The sequence below is a fragment of the Antechinus flavipes genome, chromosome 2 (genome assembly GCF_016432865.1).
Source record: "Antechinus flavipes isolate AdamAnt ecotype Samford, QLD, Australia chromosome 2, AdamAnt_v2, whole genome shotgun sequence".
Classification (NCBI taxonomy): domain Eukaryota; kingdom Metazoa; phylum Chordata; class Mammalia; order Dasyuromorphia; family Dasyuridae; genus Antechinus; species Antechinus flavipes.
In genome coordinates, this window is record NC_067399.1 from 36,813,713 (window position 1) to 36,833,888 (window position 20,176).

Here is a 20,176-nt window from a genome sequence, read left to right on the forward strand (position 1 = left end):
CAGAGAGGGGCAATGGAAGGGGAGAAAACAGATGTTTTCTCATGCAGGAGTGTGCTAGTCCAGTGTAAGTACCATCCCACAACTACATGGAAAATAAAATCAAAACAGGAATTAGCCTTTTTCTCTGAGGTCGAAAAATCTTCCCCTGAGGCAGCCCAGAAAATCTGTATCCTAACTCAGGGGAAAAGGCTCAGTTATATCTTTCATCCAAAGTATTTAAAACTTCTCTATTCCACTAAAGGTCAGTTTTGTTCCCTGCATGATTAAATTTAAGATTGGCAGACTAAGATATTCCTGATTTTAATATTATTGCATTATGGAACATTGTTTTTCCAAGATCTTCTCTGGAGTTTACTAGATGCTACTAGTCTTTTGTGATATGGAGTCATTCCTTGTGCCTTGAAATGCTCCTTTCTGGGATTTTACCACATTTTTTTCTGTCCTATATATGACAAGAGTGTTAGGCATGGGGTTTCTGGAACTTTTCCCTTACCCTGTCATCTGAGCATAAGCCTACAGGGAATAAAATAGTTCTTCAATGAGATAGAAAACTGTCAAGTATTTTGGAGGAATAGAATAGAAATTAAATGATTAGCATATGAAAAGTGCTTTGCAAAAATTTAAATGCAACATAATTTCTCATTAATATTATTAATATTAAATTCAGATAGTTTAAGAGTCCTAGTTATGCTCATAGAGGCAACAGAACTAGGTTAAACACATTTCATAAGCCTCAAGACCAGTGATCTCTCTACCAGGAGATCCAGGCCATTGAGATCTCTTTCTAACTATTATCCACAGCTGAGATGTGGGGTGGGGGAAGGCAGTGAGAGATAGGAAGAGTTCAGGATGAATCCTAAGGTCAGACCCTTAAAGATTTTAAGGGCAGTTGTCGCCCTCTACAGCACTGAGACAAGTAGGAGAAGAGGAAGGTTGGGCCAGAGGGGAGACAAGTTTTGTTTTGGACATGTTGACTTTAAGATCTACTGGACTTCCAATTAAGTTGTCTGAAAGGCAGTAGGAGATACCAGTTTGGAGGGTGGCAGAGAGATAGGGACAGGAGAAGCAGGTTTCCAAATTGTCAGGAAAGCAACATGAATGAAATAAGTGGGAACTGTTGATATCACCTACTAAAGTGATACAGAGGGTGAAGAGAAGAGGGGCCAGGACAGATCCCTGAAGGGTACCAATACTCAGGGGACAGGATCTGGGAAAGGATCAAGAAAAGATGATGGAGAAACTCTGACCAATATAATGATCCAGACAATCATGTCTCCAGAGGAACAATGATGAAGTGCTCCACCCACCTTCTTTTTTAAAAAAACATTTAATAGATGTTTATTGTTTGCATTTGGAAATGTCTAGAGGAAAAATAAAATATCACATCCATTTGAAAGTATTCTCATTAAATAAGTGTTTCCAATGTTGATTTGTGTATTTTTTAATTGCAAGATCATCTTACTTCTTTTATTTTATTTTCTTTTATTTTATTTTAAAATAACTTTTTATTGATAGAAACCATGCCAGGATAATTTTTACAGCATTATCCCTTGCACTCAATTCTGTTCCGATTTTTCCCCTACCTCCCTCCACCCCCTCCCCCAGATGGCAAGTAGTCCTTTACATGTTAAATAGGTTACAGTATATCCTAGATACAATCCTGAATTGGATTCAGAAGGTATAAATAACCCGGAAAGAAAGACAAAAATGCAAGCAGTTTATATTCATTTCCCAGTATTTTTTCTTTGGGTGTAGCTGCTTCTGTCCATCCTTGATCAATTGAGACTGAATTAGCTCTCTTTATTGAAGAGATCCACTTCCATCAGAATACATCCTCAAACAGTATCACTGTTGAGGTATATAATGATCTGGTTCTGCTCATTTCACTCAACATCAGTTCATGTAAGTCTCGCCAGTCCTCTCTGTATTCATCCTGCTGGTCATTCCTTACAGAACAATAATATTCCATAACATTCATATACCACAATTTATTCAGCCATTCTCCAATTGATGGGCATCCATCCAATTTCCAGCTTCTAGCCACTACAAACAGGGCTGCCACAAACATTTTGGCACATACAGGTCTCTTTCCCTTCTTTAGTATCTCTTTGGGTATAAGCCCAGTAGAAACACTGCTGGATCAAAGGGGATACACAGTTTGATAACTTTTTGAGCATGGTTCCAAATTGTTCTCCAGAGTGGCTGGATGTGTTCACAATTCCACCAACAGTGTATTAGTGTCCCTGTTTTCCCACATCCCCTCCAACATTCCACATTATCTTTCCCTGTCATTCTAGCCAATCTGACAGGCGTGTAGTGGTATCTCAGAGTTGTCTTAATTGGCATTTCTCTGATTAATTATGACCTGGAGCATCTTTTCATATGTCTATAAATAGTTTTAATTTCTTCATCTGAGAATTGTCTGTTCATATCCTTTGACCATTTATCAATTGGAGAATGGCTTGATTTCTTATAAATTAGAGTCAGTTCTCTATATATTTTGAAAATGAGGCCTTTATCAGAACATTTGACTGTAAAAATGTTTTCCCAGTTTATTGTTTCCCTTCTAATCTTGTCGGCATTTGTTTTGTTTGTACAAAAACTTTTCAATTTGATATAATCAAAAATTTCCATTTTGTGGTCAATAGTGATCTCTAATTCTTCTTTGGTCATAAATTCCTCCCTCTTCCACAGGTCTGAGAGGTAAACTATCCTATACTCTTCCAATTTATTTATAATCTCATTCTTTATGCCTAGGTCATGAACCCATTTTGACCTTTTCTTGGTGTATGGTGTTAAGTGTGGGTCAATGCTTAGTTTCTGTCATACTAATTTCCAATTTTCCCAGCAATTTTTGTCAAATAATGCATTCTTATCCCCAAAACTGGTGTCTTTGGGTTTGTCAAACCCTAGATTATTAAAGTTATTGGCTGTTTTGTCCTTTGAACCTAACCTATTCCATTGATCAACTAGTCTATTTCTTAGCCAATACCAGATGGTTTCAGTAACTGCTGCTTTATAATATAATTTTAAATCTGGTACAGCTAGTTGGCTTAAGTCTCTCAAGCAGGGTCATTGCTGGGATAAAGCATTTAGTTTGGTAGAAAGGATTTGTTTTCATTCACATCACTGTACTCCTTCTATGTCTTGTTTAACTAGAGATGCTTAGGGAAGTCGATGGAAAGGCAGGTGGGAAGGGAAAATAAATGGAAACAAAGAATTCTTAAGAAGGGGGAGAATACAGACTCATCCGGAATAGAAGCTCCAAATATGTCAGGTGGCAAATGAATGGGGCAGCTGTTGCATGATCCATAGCCTCATACTCTGTGCTGATGACATGCGGAACAATGGAGAAAGACCCCATGGAATTGGCTGGAGCCCTCTCAGTGAGCTTAGAAAGGATGTGATCAAAGGGGTCTCAGCAGGGCGCCCATGGCTGAGTGGGCTTCTGCCCAGTTGGAAGGCCCGGACTCGGGTGAGTGTCTGACAGACCGTGACGCTCTCCTGATGTTCTGCCTCAGTGAAACCACAAATAAACAGAGTCCAACAACCAGCAGAGGAGCGGGGCCTGATATGGGGCAGGGAGTGACGGCCTTCAAGTATCAAAAGGGCTGTGACAAGAGGAGGGGGTGACTTCTTCTGCCTGATACCGAAGTATAGAAAGTGATGAAAGCGGGGACGGGGCAGAGAGGCCGAGTTTAGACTCAATCTAAGAACAGCCTCCCTGGCAGAGAGAACTACGTCCAAGTACAATTGATGATCCGGTCCTGGAGGCGCCGTCATAAGAATAATAGCTCAAAGTGTCAGGCGCAGTGAGAGGCACTTTACAGTCATCATCGCACGTGATTCTCTCAACAACCCTAGAAGACTGAGATAAAGGTTAAGTGACGTGTCCAGAATCAGACAATGGAAAGGATCTCAGGCTGCAATGGAATTCAGGGCTTCCTGACAATGAGGCTCGATCCACCGCATCAGTGAGCTCCCTTGGGGTCCGGCCGCCCATACTAGACTTCTTCCAGGAAAGGCTACACGAAGACTGTTTGAAGATTTGGAAAGAGGACAGACGATCACATATGGGTTAGACAAGTCCTACTTGGGATGGGAATTATATGGATTGTGTCACCTCATGATTCTTGGCTGGGAAAGGAATCAAGCTCAGAACTCATCACAGCCCCAGCATCTTCCTCTGAGACCCAGAAACCTCCCCCTGAGGCAGCCCAGAGAAGCTGCCCGGTCCCAGCTGAGGGGAAGGAGAAGCCCCCGGGGCCCTGATGACTCCTGGAGCAGCTGCTGGGCAGATTTTTGTCCGGGGCTGTATCACTGTGGGAGGAGAGTTATTCCACTTCTGACAGTAATAGACTGCAGTGTCCTCAGCCTCCATGTTGCTGATTGTGAGGGAGAAATCTGTCCCAGAGCCACTGCCACTGAATCAGGCAGGGACCCCAGTATGCAGCTTGTTTGCTGCATAAATTAGGAGCTTGGGAGCCTCCCCTGGCTTCTGTTGGTACCAATTTAAGTAATTACTAATACTGGAGATGGTCTTGCAGTTAATGGTGACCCTCTCTCCTGGAGACACTGACAAAAATTCTGGAGACTGAGTCACCACAATGGCCCCCCTGGAACCTGGAATCAAAAAGAAAAAACAGAACATGATCCATATGATTTCATTGTCCTGGACTTTCAGTTCAGGAAGAACAAGGAAAAGGGAATGGGCCGAATCTCCTTCCTCTCTCCCAACCTCCCCCAGACACATCTCAGAGAAGGCCAGAAAGCAATGGAGCATGTGCAGGCTCCCTCACCTGAGATCCAGAGCAGCAGAGAGCAGAGGAGCTGAGCCTGGGCCCCCATCTCCTCCCCTGGCCTTGGATGCTGCTGAGCAGAGACCTCACCCATGAGCTGGCATTTATCTGGGTCTGAGCCTCTGGGGCTGTCCCAGGGGAAACATGCAAATCAACAGATGGGGCAGGGGGAAGTAGAAAGGCAGAATGATCTTAAGAGCTTTCCTTTCAAGTAACTGGATTATTGACAATTTCATCTCATAAAAGACATTCTAATCCTGTCTATTCCCTCAAAACAGTGGTGTCAGGCTAATGTCCCCTATCAGTTGTGTATTGACTTCGTTATCAATTTTTTTTGTAATTTTTATTAATTATGTTTACTTTTTAAAAAGCTTTTATTCATTTTAAACTTTAATACATACAAAAACAAAAAAGGAACTTTTTTTTTGAAACTTTAATAAGCATTACACATTGTTTTCAAAGCTACCCGGTTTTTCTGCATTTTCTTTTGAGTTTTCCTCTGTTCTCTGCTTAGCACTGTGCATTTTTTCTTCTCCTTCCCTCCCCAATTCACCCTCCAGAAAGCTTCCATTAAACTTAAGTATATGTATGTAAGTGTATATATGTGTCAAACCACAAAAATATATATTTCTGTTTATCAGTTTTTTATCAGGATATGCATAACAGTGTCCTTTATAGATTCTTTGTTGTTGCTATGAGTAAATGTCTTAGTTCAAAGTTTTCCCTAGAAAACTATTGCTCTTGCAGTGGACAATCTCCTCTTGCTTCTGGTCATTTCCCTCCATCATTGAAAACAAGTCTTTCAATATTTTTCTAGAAACAGTATGATTGAGAAAAATATAGACTCATTTCTTATATCCCAGTACCTTTTCATCAAAATCTCTGTCACAACTCACTGAGCCATAACCCAATTGTTGCACATCCCAACTTCCAGTTCTTTCCCACCACAAAAACAGCTATTACGATATTTTTGTATTTAATTTTAAAGTTCTTTTTTTCCTTTTCCCCTTTGTACCTTGCTCTACACATCTAAGAGAAGCATTGCTGCCTCAAAGTGTCTACACAGTTTTATAACTTCTTGGGAACACTTCCAGATTGCTGTCCAAAACTGTTGGATCGGTTTATTGTTCCACCAGTAGTAAGTCAGTGTTCCAATTTTTCCCAATTCCCTGTCTTCCAACATTTGTCATTTCCCTTTCACTCATGTTAGCCAAACTGAAAGGTATTTGCTGATACCTCCAAGTGGTTTTAATTTCTTTTACTGAAATTCTCTTAACACTGAATTAGGATATTTTGTTATATGACTGCATATATTTTTCTTGCTTCAAAGAAAAAATGCCTGTTCATATCTTTGACAACTTATCAATTTAGGCATCAAACTGGATTCTCTGGCTGAGAATTGTAAAGGACCTGACATGTTAACTCTGTTACAGCTGTTCACTCTGGGGTTATCGGGGGGAGACTTGCTCTTGCCATATGAGTCCTTACATTTTTCTAGTTTTATTTTGGGTTGGTCAAAATTATGGGGCTAAGACTTTCTGGGTATCTAGAGGAAGGTGCTAATATTCAAAGGTTTGAATATTTAGGGGAGAGAGTATAAAATGTTATGCCACAGTTCTCTTTAACTGTCCTGACTCAGTTTCCCTGCACTAGTTTCCCTTGTCTCAGTTTCCTTAACTATTCTGTCTCAATCTCCTAAACTGTATAACTCCCCTCCCCCTCTGACCCATTAAGACTGAGGACTATTTCCTCTGAGGTTATAAATTAGCAAGATAAACAAGAGAGTAGACCTCTTGATTCTTTTCTGGTTCTGTTCTGGTCTGTTTGCTAGCAATCTGTGGTCTCAGAATAAAACCCGATGGGTTTAAAAGTTCTGAGACGGGTATTTTCTGGGATGCTGGAAAATGTCCTCTGGGTATGTGTTATATGTTTGTTTAATGTTCTAACTATGTAGTCTGTGTGATGTGTGTTCTATGTTCTGTGTGATTTGTCTGTCTGCTTTGTTAGTTAGAAAAAATTTTAAGAACAATGTTGCAACTGTGCTTAGTAAAATGGAGCTCCAAGTGTGTCTGTGTGTGTCTGTGTTAAAAGTTAGCAAGTTTGTAAAAGATTAGAATCCAGCCTCTATGTTGCAGACTTAGAAAATATCAAGAAGTTTGAAAAATCTTTTTCTCTCCTTCTCTCTCTGGCTGACTGCAGCAGCCTGTGAGAAAAAGAGAGAAAAGGGAGAGAAAGGAAGAAAAAAAAAGAATAAAAAATAGATTGAAAGGGATTTGAAAGTTCAGAAAGTTAAAATATGTATATAGAAGAGCAGTGTGCTAACATTTAAAGGAAAGAAGTTTGAATGGAATATCTAGGCATTCTCTGTGAAGGCAGAGAAAAGCACTAAATGGGCTTGGAAGTTCACAGAAGCCCCTTTGGATTCTGAAAGGGAAAAAGGGAATTCAAGGTGAAACAAACTTCTCTCCAGGGGTGGAGTCCTGGAAAAAGCCCCTAGTCTGTTTGCTGATTTAAGAGCTTTGTTAAGTTTTAAGAACAATGATTAAGGAGAATTTACTTTTGATTTTAAACTTTTTTAAGGAAAAGCCTACTAGAGTAAAGAACAATAAAATTCAAGCTTAGCCTGGCCTGGGCAATAAAAAGCTCTGGAGATAAGATGCTAATAGCTGTTAGAAGAAATGTGGCGGAAAAGAAAAAAAAAAAAACTTTTAAAAACAGCTGTGTTTAGTTTGATTCAGTTTGTTACCTTCTGAAATACTTTGAGTTATGGTTAATATAAGTTATACTTTAAATCCAGCTCGGCTGGACATGTGTGGGTTTTGTGGAGGTTTAGGCTATTCACTATAGTGTGAATCTTACAGGTTTTTGAAGGAAAAAGGAAAGAGGAGTGCAGGTGACTTAGGAAGGACTGATTTGTAGGGGAAATTAGAGGTTTGCATGGTTTTAAGAAGGTGAAAGGAAGACTTTTGGGAGTAGGTGAAGAGATGGGGGAGGGAGCCACCCACCCCCACTGCCTTCTCCAGTAAAGTATTACCAAAGGAGCTTCTGGTAGGAAAGTTCCTTAAGGAGAATGTTCAAGTATTTAGCCAGGGAGAAAGATCAAGTTGGAAATGGGTGGATTTGGGAAGAAACCTGATGTTGGGAAACTGATGGGCTAAATCTTGAAAAGGATCCCCATGTAGGAAATTGAGTAGGGAAGTTTTTTTCTAGGGGGCCAGGAGTGGGGGAAGGGTGGCCACATGGAATCCTCTCCTCCCCTCCCCTCTCTAAGTATGTTCCTGCCGTTTTTTTTTTTTCCTTATCTGATTACGGCCAGTGCAGCAAGCTGTGATTTTTAAGGACATGCTTACTTTTGGATTAATTGATTGACTATTTGTTTCTTGATACATAAATGTTTTCTTGGTTAAGAGACATAGTCATAAATGTGACCCATACTTTGGTAGGAATATTTCTAAAAGTTTAATTGCTATTTTAAGAAACTTCTTGAATTCTTTTATGTGGAATTGGGTCTTTTGTATAAGCTTTAATTGATTGTATTGGGTCATCCTGGGGTTATTTAAAGAGCCTCTGAAAATAATAGTTTTTTTCCTTGTCCTTTTGAAAATGTTTTTCTTATGGACAATATGCAATTTGGGATGTTTTTCTATGTATTGGGTATTTTAAAAGCAAAATGATTTGTATGTATAATGTTCACTCATGTAACATCTACCTGGATTTGATAATTGTTCTAAGTTGCGAACTTACTGAGACAAAATTTCTTTCTGTGATTACTATAAGGTTATCTGCTGAAGGTTGAGTTTTAACTGCTTATGTTATGTTATAGTTATGTTCTTGCATTTTTTCCTTCTGTAACTGATCTCTCTGATCAGAGCAATGGTCAATAGAACTGTTAATGCAATTCAATTATGTCATACCTTGCTATTTTCAGTCTGGTTATATGTAATCATTGTATCCTAAATGCTTGGGCAACTGAGTATTTCACCTGGTCATCTGTCTGTTACTGGATATTTGTGTTTTGTTTAAGGTTTCTACATGATAAGAGGACAGTTAATAATGGTCTGTAAGACTGCAGCCCTTTGCCTGGCCTATAAAGCACACTCATTTCTTCACATAGGAAACAATTTATTTTGGCCTCCTCATGTTTTGAAGCAATCTGGTGAACTGAGTCTTTCTATCTAAGACTGATCTAATCTTTCTTTGTTAGTGAAAAATTCTATTCTTTATATAAATACAAAAAGGGGGACCTGTGGGGAGCTGGCACTAATCTACAGGTGATAAAGCCACATTCCTAAGACTCCTCTAACCTTGAACAAACAGACATCTAGACGCCTCCTGGAGCTTCCCCATCATCAAAGGCCCCTGATCAACTCCTCTTTCACTCTTTGTCTAGGGTCCCCTCTGTGCTGAGTTTGCACAACCCCCATTCCCTTACAAACCACCATAAATACTTGTACTTTTGCCCACAATAAACGAGACTTGATCAGAAAGCCTGTCTTGTCTCCATTCTCCGCGTCTCTTGTCCCACCCTTTCTCTTCTTTCTTCTCGGGGCCTGCACACTCTGTCCAGCAGGCCTGGACAATTCTCCAATAGGCCAAGTAGTCAAAGGATATGAACCAAGAATTCTCCAAAGAAGAATTTCAAAGTATTCATAACCATATTTGGTGTTAAATGACTTAGGTCCAAGTTCTAACTCAATTATCACTTGTATGACCTTGAGCAAATCACATAACACAGTTTTCACATCAATCCACAGGTATTTATTAAATACTTATTATATGCCCAACAACATGCTAAGTGTTGGGGCTTCCAAGACAAAAGGGAAAGTACTTTTGTTCAATGAGGGAGATATAATATACATCTATAAGTGTTGGAATCTTTACGAATTGCTAACTCATCAGAGTTAATGTTTTGTCCTTTCCTTGACTTGTTCATCTCCTTGGAGCATCTGGTAATGCCCCAGAGCCATATTTTGCATTCAGCTGAGCAAGGATGGCAGCTTGAACAGCAGGGTCTCTGGAATTGGAGACAAGAGTTGGTTTGCACTGCCTCCTAGTGAAGGGGTCCATCTGTTGATTTTTCATGTTGTGACTTTCAGCCGCAAGGGCTTTCTCAGACTTGACAATGTTCCATTCCCGATTTCGTTGGTTGATGTAACTGATGACAGAAATAGTCTTTGTTCGTTGCCGATCTAGGGCCTCTGCCCTTTCCTCCAACTCATTCAGTTGATGTTGGATTTGTTTAGCCTTGTCTTGGTCTCCCAAATCTTCTGCCATGGCCTTCTCCTCCAGAAGCTGCATTTTTTTCATGGCATAGTTGGGTGGAGCTTTTCTGAATCTCTCTTTCTCTTTTACAATCTGGTCAATATCCCGATCATTGAATTTATAATTCAAAGCTTCTTTAATGGATACTTCCTTCCTGCTGATTTCATCCAAGGTAGGGAGCTGCATGCCAGCAGAAAACATCGCTTCTTTCCATTTCATAAATTCACTTTCTGTGAACTCTTGGTTTGAGACAAATTCCAAGCAGAATACTCGCTGGGCATTGCCATGCCTCAACTGCAATCCTTTATTTGTCCTAGTGCCACCCAACTGATAAACCTTGGCTGTTTCCACCACACCAGTGATCTCAGCAACCCGATAGACAGGTTTACTGTTGTGGTTCCCGATGCCAATTCGTACAAAACATCCTGTGACTGTCTTAGCAAAGAAAGGCATGTGACACCACCGTTCCAGCTTGTGCCGAGATAACCGCACTCGGTTCAACTCTCCAGGCAGAGAAACTGGCTGTGATTTTGGAGGAACCTTTTCCTTTTCCTCCTCTTCATCAGATGATGTCATCCTAGATGAACAATCTCTCTTCTCACTGAACTTCTCATCCTCCTCTTTCTCTTCATTGTCAGAGTAAACTCCACTTGTTTTTAGTGGCTGTTTTTTGGCAAGCAGCTCAGCTGTTCTAGTCTTCCGTTTTTCTCTCTCTGCTTTCAGTTCTTCCATGGCCTGAGATTTTTTGTCTAGTTTTTCATCCCGCTTGCAACGCCGCTGCTTATTATGGGACATGACCTGGGACTCTTGAATTTGTGTAAGTTTTTTCTTTTCTTGTTCTTGTTTTTTCTTTTTTTCTCTCTTTTCTTTCTTCTTGGCTGATTTTAATTTCTTCTTAATTTCAAACCTTCTCTTCAGCACCTCTCTCTTTTCTATCCTGTTAAACAGTTCCTGTTCCCTCTCCTTCTCTGTCATTTGTTCTAAACGGGCCCTATCTTCTTCATCTCCCATGAGGTCTTCTCCATATCCATCATGGAATTCCTCATCCTCAGAAGAAGAATCTGAATCTGAGCTGGAGGAGGAACTGTTACTGTCCAAGTCAAATACTTCAACTTCTTCAGGGGCTGAACTCTCAGCTGAGCTGTCTTTGTCAGAGCTAGCTGAGGAAGCAGCTTTTTTTGTCTGTTTTTTCATGGTTCCCTTCTTCTCTATCTTCCCACTTTTTCTTTTTTTCTTATTTTTTGAGCCTCCAGCTGTCCACTTATCATCACTGTCTGATGTTTCAGAGTCCAAAGAAGCTGCAGGCTGATTAGCAGGTTGCTCCTTCTCCTCAGAGTCACTACGTTTCCGTTTGGCTAGAGGCAAGAGCTCCTGATCCATGTTCTCATCACTGCAGCTGTCCTCCATGTACCAGTTGATCACAGCACGGCTTTTCCGCTTGTTGACCATGATGGCACCCCAGCTCCTGTGCTGGACACCGCCGCCCGGACTTCCCTCTTGCCCGCCAGCCATTGCAACCGCCACAAATGTTGTCTCTTTTTCTTTATAATATAATAGTTCTCTCTGCGAAAGAGCAGGTTTCTCAGGGGGTTTTCTGGAGGCAGCCTTAGTTGCAGATGAAAGTAACAATCACTCCAAAATGAATCCAGGTGATAAAAGTTCAGTTCTTTTATTGCCTCCTATATAGCCTGATTAGCTTAGAGGCCTCTCTCTCTGCTCGGTTCCAAGAGCTCCCTCCGAATGTCTCCAAATCCGGAGGTTTGTCCTTCAGCCTCTGCCTCCAGCCAGCACAAAGATGGAATGAATGTCTTGTCTCCTTCACTTGGGGCTGGGCAGCTTTCTGGCGAGTCTTTCAGACCAGCTTGGTCTCAGTGGGGGAAGTGCAGGAGCCCGGCCACCACAGTGGCAAGAGATTAAGATGAATCTGTGCCTCTGAAAGAGGGCTTCTCCTCAACTGAGCTGATGCTCCCTTCTCAATCTTCCGCTGAACTCTCAACTCGGAGCTCCTCTCTCCGTGTAATTCAGCTGAATTCTGCCCACTAGGCCTCTGCTTTCTTCTTATATACCAGAGAGGGAGGTGTTAATTCACAGAGTTACCAAGTTTACTTTGTGAATCGCCCAGACTTGTCACCTCCAAGGAGTAAAGGTGTGAACACAAGCATTGTACTAATTAGTTCTACTTAGTACCTTGCCTCAGGTTCTGGCCCAAAACATCAACTCTGATGAGTTAGCAGTTTGTAAAGATTCCAACATATAAGTATATCCATAACAAATGCAACATGGACACAAGGGGAGCTAAGAAGAGACTGAATTAGCACATAGAGAGATTAGAAAAGGCTTTATGTAGAAAATGCATTTGAGCTAAGTCACCAAGGAAACAAGAGATTCTAAGAGGTGTAGATGAAAAGGAAGTATATTTCAGAGATTGGGACAGCCAAAGCCAAATAGATTTTGACTGGGTGCTTAATTCTGTGAAGTTTCAGACTGCTCTGGGTCAACAGGGAAAGAGAGAGGGAGTAAAAGAGGTGTCTATATAATCCTAAACTACAGAACACTACTCAGCATTTTACCTCAACTTTATCTTTTCATTCAATATGTACAATGGACTCCAGACAGTAAAATATATGCTTAAAACTGAAATTTTCCTCAAAGTTCAAATTTTTATAAAAACAATTCACCAAAGTCTTGGCTATTTTCATCTAAGTTGTTTTAGGAGATTTAAATTCATTTGTGATCACATTCACTACCATATTAGATACAAAATCTCCCAGGAATCATGTTGAAATTTGTCCTAGAGCAAAATAATTCCCTATTTCTCCTCCCTTAGCTTTTTCTCATTAAATTTTGGAAACAAAAACAGAAGCAATTCGAAGTGATAGGAGTCTGGGGGTGAGGAATCAAGGGGAGATACTTACTCAGCATGCTTATTCATTTTCTCATTTTTTACGAATGCCATGAAGGCACAATTGACAATAACAGTGCATATGATGAACATGCTGAATAATGTGAACAATACTGTTAAGGAAGACATGAGATAACATGTAAAGAACGATAAACAGGAACACAGTCAGCTCAGCTCCCTTTAGTTCTTGCTCCTTTGTTCCCATGCAAGTTCTTCCTGGAAGCTCATGCGCTGTAAGGCACGGCTTAGGATAAGGAAGGTGTCAAGTCAGCCTGTCTGAGCTGACACTGCTTCGGTAAACACCTGTTCCCAATACATTTGGGGCTTGGACACAGGATCCAAACTCTGTCTAAGGATCTCAACTGTAATCGGGGTAAAAAGAGGAAAGTGGGAACCAGAGCTCATACACATACACAAATATGTGGTACAAGGAAAAGGAAGGAAGGAAGGGAAGAAGGAAGAAAAGAAGGGAGGGAGAGGGAAGGCAGTAGGGAAGAAGGAAGGAAGGGAGAGAAAGAGGGAGGGAGGGAGGGAGAAAAGGGTCCAAGATTAAGCTAATACCATAAGAGTGTGGTGCTTCCTTGTACTAATGAGAACTGTCTAATGAAATACTGAAAGTACATTCATTACTCTCTAAATCTTATACCCCAGGGCAAAGCTTTGATTAGTCTATCCTAATTTTAGTTTAGTTATTTGGCTAGCCCCTTGTTCTGAGTACCATGTCCATCTTGCTGGCATCCTACAAATGTCAGCCTGTAACATTCACCATGTGGTTAGCCATTCCTCATGTCTCACATGGTGTCACTGTTGGGGCCCTGTCTAAAGGCAAAGTCAATTCCACTAATTTTTCCCATTGTAATGTTCCCACTCCCTTATCCTCCTTATTCCCACAATCACTCTCCTGCCCATCTGATGGAATCTTTACAAACTGCTAACTCATTAGAGTTGATAGATTATTGAGCTGATCTTACAAGGAGATGTTTTGGGCCAGAACCTGAAACAAGGTACTAAGTAGAACTAATTGATACAATGCTTGTGTTTGTACCTTTACTCATTGGAGTTGACAAGTCTGGGAGACTCACAAAGTAAACTTGGTAACTCTGTGAATTAACACCTCCCTTGAAGCTCTTAGGGCCAGAGAGCACTATGGGAGAAACCTAAATCCCTCTCTCTCGCATCCCACAATTCCTCAAAGGGGCCAGTCAGGTGAGTTTTCAGAGGAAGAAGCTACGAGTGGAGAGTTCAGCTGAAGATTGAGAAGGCTCTCTCAGAGGCAAGACAGATTCAACTGTGCTGGCTCTGGAGGCTGAAGAAAACAGAGGCAGAAGCAAAGGACAAAGCAGCAAGAGCTCTATAATCTATCAACTCTAATGAGTTAGCAGTTTGTAAAGATTCCAACACTCATCTATCTGAGAACTGCACTTCCTCCCCTGGAATAATGAAAGCCCCCGTCTGCCTGTGTTCTCTTCTCTCATGCTTTCCACTAGCTTGATCCTCCTTCTCTTCATCAAACTCTATCTCTCCTTGGAATAAAAGAATTGAATTTCTAAAAAGCAAAAAATAATACTCTTCCTAAATCCAAAAAATTTCAGTGACCTCCAACAATCCTCCGGAAAAAATAAGGAGGATCCCATGGGCTAAAATTCTATAGAAAAAGTCAACCTAGAATGAACTTTTAAATATATAAGAGAAATAAATCTGATAAATAAAAATGAATAAAGCCTAATGCAGGTGCATGGGGAACTGATTAATTAACTTCATCTTCTAAAAGATGGGCATGGAAGGTGGAAACAAAGACAGAGAACATGGGACAAATATATGTCATGTGGACATGGCAGGATCTGTAAGAATAGTGTTAGAACTGCTAATGTCCAGAATGATCTAAGAAAAGAAGGTCATTTTTCTTTAACTATATCAGTGAAGAAAAAATCAAGGAAAGGATGGGACTCTCTGTTGAGATGGACAGGACAAGGACAACTATCAGAAAAAAAGCAGAGCTTCTCCATATTATTAATTTTTATTTTCTAAGCCAAAGAGAAAAATTATTGGAAGGGAAAAGACAGGGGAAAATAGCTAGGCAACTGATAGCCTAGAGCAGAGGCCACTCAAAATTCCCAGGTCCTCCCAGAATCCGATTACAATGTCACTGGGAATGGTTAACGAAATAAATCAAAATGCAATGGTAATTTGTGGTTTTCGAAATCAATATGCAGCTGCAGGGATCTGTTTCTCTTTGAGTTTGACACCACTGCTCTGTCCCACAGTTTGGGGAGTTGGCCCCAAGCTTACTTGACTTCATTTACAACTACTCTCCAGACTTCTTCAAAGCTGTCTCCTCCTCACCAACTGCCAAGGATTCCCTCTGCTCTCTGTTGTCTTCCTCCAGGAGAAAATCAGCTCTTTTAGGGAGAGATTGTCTTGTTTGTTTATATTGCTTAGCTCACTGTCTAGCACATGGTAAGAGCTTTTTTCATCTTCTCCCTCACTCTTTTTCTCCCTCTTCTCCCTCTTCTCCCTACTCCTTCCCTCCCTTTCTCTTCTCTCACTCCCCCTCTCTTCTTCCCTCTCTCCTTCTCTGTAAAAAAAAAATAATAATAACAACAACACCTAGATAAAAGATTATAGTTGTAAAGTTCAATTTTTAACCCAACTATAAAATTTTGTATTTGTAGAGTGTAAGATTTTATATTTATATTTATCTCATGATGTTTAGCTCAACATTCTGAATTGTCATGACCTTTTTGGACTGTGATAATTAACGCATGCCTTAGTGATGGCCCATAATTTTGCCTCATCTGCGAATTTTCTAAATATATCATCAATGCCTTTATCCAAGCTGCTGATCAGATGTTAACTAGCGCAGTGCTAAGGACAGATCCTTGGGATATTTCAGCAGAGCCCTCTTTGCAAGCTGATATCAAATCATTATTGGGAGCTAGCCAATCAATCAATTTTGATTCCACCAGGATAAAATATCATCTTGTTCACATCTCTTCCTCAAAAAAAAAAAAAAAAAGCTTAAGAGTCTTTGTCAAACACTTCAATGCAATTTATGTAAACTATATCTATAGCATTTCCCTGACTTAAAGCAATCTACTACTATTGTCACAAAAAAAGGAAATAACATTAATTGGATGTGATTTGTTTTTGATGAAGGTATATGGAATTTTGGTGATACCTTCTTTTCTAGATCTTCCATAACCATTGCCTTTAAAATTTGACCTATTTTATTCTGTGAAAATCAGAAACATTTGCCCTTTTGCCTATCCATGCTAAATCTACCATTTGGTACCAGTGCAGGTTGGTGCCAATGCTCTGACTGGCCCTGCAGGACATGGTGACTCTCTCTCCTGGAGATGCAGCCAGGGAGGCTGGAGACTGGGTCAGCACAACGGCCCCTCGGGCATCTGGAATCACAAACACAAGAGAAACAGTGAGAACAGCCCCCGGCCGTATTCACAAAAAGAGAAATGTCTCTGACAAAGAATGAAACCTTGAGGAGCTGGGTCCTGCCACATGATCCCAGCACACAGCCATGTTTTCTCTCTGACCCCCCAAGTCCCAATTTTCCCCAGAGCAACAAAAGACAGGCCTGTCTCTGCTCTTCCTCACTCACCTGGGATCCAGAACAACAGGAGAAAGAGCATCTGAGCCTGGGTCCCCATCTCTATGTGCCTGAGTCTGAGCTGCCCAGCCCCTGCCTCCCCAGCTGCCTTTTTATAGCTGTCTCAGCGCTTCCTGGGCTGGGAGTGAGCCATGCAAAACAGCCCAGGGAGGGAGGCTTCTGCTCAGAGGCAGGCCCAGTGATCTCACTGCCTAGGTAGCCCAGAATCCTGAGCTGTATCAGGGGAGCAGTCCCCTTCTGGGACCTTGGGATGGGGATATCCTGGGAGATTAGCTCTTATTCTGTCCCCATGGACCTGAAATTATCAAAACTTCCAAGAAAACTCAAGACCAGCATGATATCCTCCTGGAAGACATTCACATATATGACCACTCACTTCAAAGGGGGTCACCCTGCCTTGTAGCCTGAATCGCTCCCCCCCCCATCACACATAATTCTTATGAGATTCCCCACCTGTTCACAGAAATAACTACATGTGAATGTCAGGAAGAACTTTGTAGCATTTCAATCAATGTAACAGAAGGGAGTCAATTCCTAGACCTGATATATATAATATTGGATTTCCCCCACACTGCATGACTGGCAGAGCCACTGAAGGAAGTTCCTGCTACCAAAGTCCTTGGAAATGTCAACTGATTCAGCACCTGAAATGGATCTAGTTTGATTAGAAGAAATGGCTTTAATGGAGAGAAATTATCATCACTGTTTCCTGTACTTGGAGAACTAAAGGACCTCTCCCTCCAACCTGCACTGAAATCTCCGACATGTGACAACTCCCCTCAGTCCTCTGGGAGCTCCTGGGGAGCGGGGACCAGCTTACTGTTGCCCTTGTATCTCCGGTTCTTAGCACAAGGCTTGGCCCCTAACAAATGCCTAATCTGTATTTTTTCATTGATTAATTTATTCATTGGTTAAATAGACTGTATAAGAAACTAAGCTTTAGAGGGGCCCCTCTACACCAAGAGAAACTCCTTTTCTTCCTCATTGACCCCAATTTGGAGACCATCTCTGGGAACTTTGGAATTTGTATGAATTCCCATTCAAATAGAGTAGCCACTGGATCCTTTAAGAAGAATGGAAAGGCAGCTGCTGGGCAACTCAGTGCATACAGACCAGTCCTAGTGACAAGAAGACCTGCGTTCAAATATGACATCAGACTTTTAGTGGATGTGGGACACTGAGCATGTCCCTTAACTCTGATGCCCCCTTTGCCTGAAAAAAGCCCAATGATTCCCAAACTATAATTTGATACAGCAGTGAAAGGAAATGTCTCTTCCCTGGACCATCATGGTTCCCCCACCCTCCCCAGAGACACGTAGAGGCTCTGTCCTTGTCTGGATCCACCAGGGCCAGCCCAGCTTCTCTCCATCCCGGCTCCTTCCTTCAAGGGTCACTGAGGCATGGTCATAGCTGTGCTGGGCAGCTGTCCCCCATTGCTCCTTCCCATCACTGTGTCCTGTCTCTGCCCTCCCCTGCACATGGCCAGTCCCTGCCCTCAGCTCATAGGAAATAAGTCACTGTGCCACAGATGGGCCCTGAGCTCGGGCTGCAGCCCTTCTGCCCTCCACAGCCTGCGGGTGGTGTTTTCTCTTCTGCTCCAGAATCAGACCTTTTGCACTGCTGGGTATTGGGAAGAATAGTGAGGCTACATTTACAGATAAGACATGTGGAGGTAGCTCATAGGAGATCCATTGTTAAAGGATAAATGACTTGGCAACAAGTGGGCTATCTACTATGAGTGTGAGAGGAAAATCAACGTTCACCATCCAGTTGGGATTCTGGGAGATTGTAAGAACAGAAAGTAATAGGAAAGCTTGGAACAGAGAGGGGCAATGGAAGGGGAGAAAATAGGTGTATTCTCATGCAGGAGTGTGCTAGTCCAGTGAAATTACCATCCTATAACTACATGGAAAATAAAATCAAAACAAGGAATTAGCCTCTTTCTCTGAGGTCTGTAAAATCTTCCCTTGAGGCAGCCCAGAAAATCTGTATCCTAACTCAGGAGAAAAGACTCAGTTATATCTTTCATCCACAGTACTTAAAACTTCTCTATTCCATTAAAGGTCAGTTTTGTTCCCTGCATGATTAAATTTAAGATTGGCAGAATAAGATATTCCTGATTTTAATATTATTGCATTCCGGAACATTGTTTTTCCAAGATCTTCTCTGGAGTTTACTAGATGCTGCTAGTCTTTTGTGATATCGAGTCATTCCTTGTGCCTTAAAATGCCTCTTTCTAGCGTTTTGCCACATTTTTTTCTGTCTTATATATGACAAGAGTGTTAGGCATGGGGTTCCTGGAACTTTTCTCTTACCCTGCCACCTGAGTATAAGCCTACAGGGAATAAAACTGCTTTTTAATGAGATAGAAAACTGTCAAGTATTTTGGATGAATAGAAAAGAAATTAAATGATTAGCATATGAAAAGTGCTTTGCAAACATTAAAATACAATATAATTCCTCATTAATGTTATTATTAATATTAAATTTAGATAGTTTAAGAGCCTTGGTTATGATCATAGAGGCAACAGAACTAGACTGAACCCATTTCATAAGCCTCAAGACCAGTGATCTATTTATCAGGAGATCCAGGTCATTGAGATCTCTTTCTAACTATTAGCCACAGCTGAGATTTGGGGGTGGGAAAAAACCCTGAGAGATAGGAAGAGTTCGGGATGAATCCTAGGTCAGAGCCTTAAAGATTTTAAAGGCAGTTGTCGCCCTCTACAGCACTGAGACAAGTAGGAGAAGAGGAAGATTGAAGGGGGGAAGACATGTTTTGTTTTGGACATGTTGACTTTAAGAGCTACTGGACTTCCAATTAAGTTGTCTGAAAGGCAGTAGGAGATACCAGTTTGGAGGGTGGCAGAGAGAGAGGGACAGGAGAAGCAGCTTTCCAAATTGTCAGCAAAGCAACATGAATGAAATAAGTGGGAACTGATGATATCGCCTACTAAAGTGATCCAGAGGGTGAAGAGAAGAGGGGCCGGGAAAGATCCCTGAAGGGCACCAGTAGTCAGGGGACAGGATCTGGGAAAGGATCAAGAAAAGATGATGGAGAAACTCTGACCAATATAATGACCCAGACAATCATGTCTCCAGAGGAACAATGATGAAGTTCTCCACCCACCTTCTGACAGAGAAGTCATAGATGCGAGGGACAGAGACTTATGTTTCAGGGCACAACAATTCTGTGGATTCATTTTGTTGGATTCTGTTTATTTCTTACAAGGTTTTGTTTTTTTTCTCTTTCATTCTCTCAATTTTAATTGATGAAGAACAGTGAGACAGATGAGAAGCAAGTAGGTTTAGCAATAGTGGTGAAAGATTGGGGAAACAACATTTTAAAAAATGTCTTGAAGAGAAAGGAAGCACTTTGCAGTAGAGTAAAGAAACACAGAAGATTTAGAAAATGAAATATACGATTTATCATATACTTTTTTTAAAAATCAAAGTGTATGAAATGGAGAATCAGATTTTTATGCAGAATACTTTTTTTGTATGTTCTGTTGGGGTGAGTGGAAAGGTTCTTCTTTAAAGATTTAAAAAATTTTAAATTTAAATTTAAAAATGTTTTTTTGATTCTTT

At 41.0% G+C, this 20,176-nt stretch overlaps 1 protein-coding gene and 1 gene segment (V, D, J or C); both read right to left on the reverse strand.

The window, feature by feature from the left end:
* Positions 1-20,176, reverse strand: part of LOC127546382 (immunoglobulin kappa variable 3-15-like) — a 126,030-nt gene that overhangs the window by 12,724 nt on the left and 93,130 nt on the right.
* LOC127547529 (RNA polymerase-associated protein RTF1 homolog) lies at positions 9,714-11,588 on the reverse strand. The gene has a single exon (XM_051974453.1). It carries the CDS (start codon positions 11,571-11,573, stop codon positions 9,729-9,731), a length of 1,845 nt encoding a protein of 614 aa, XP_051830413.1. The 5' UTR covers positions 11,574-11,588; the 3' UTR covers positions 9,714-9,728.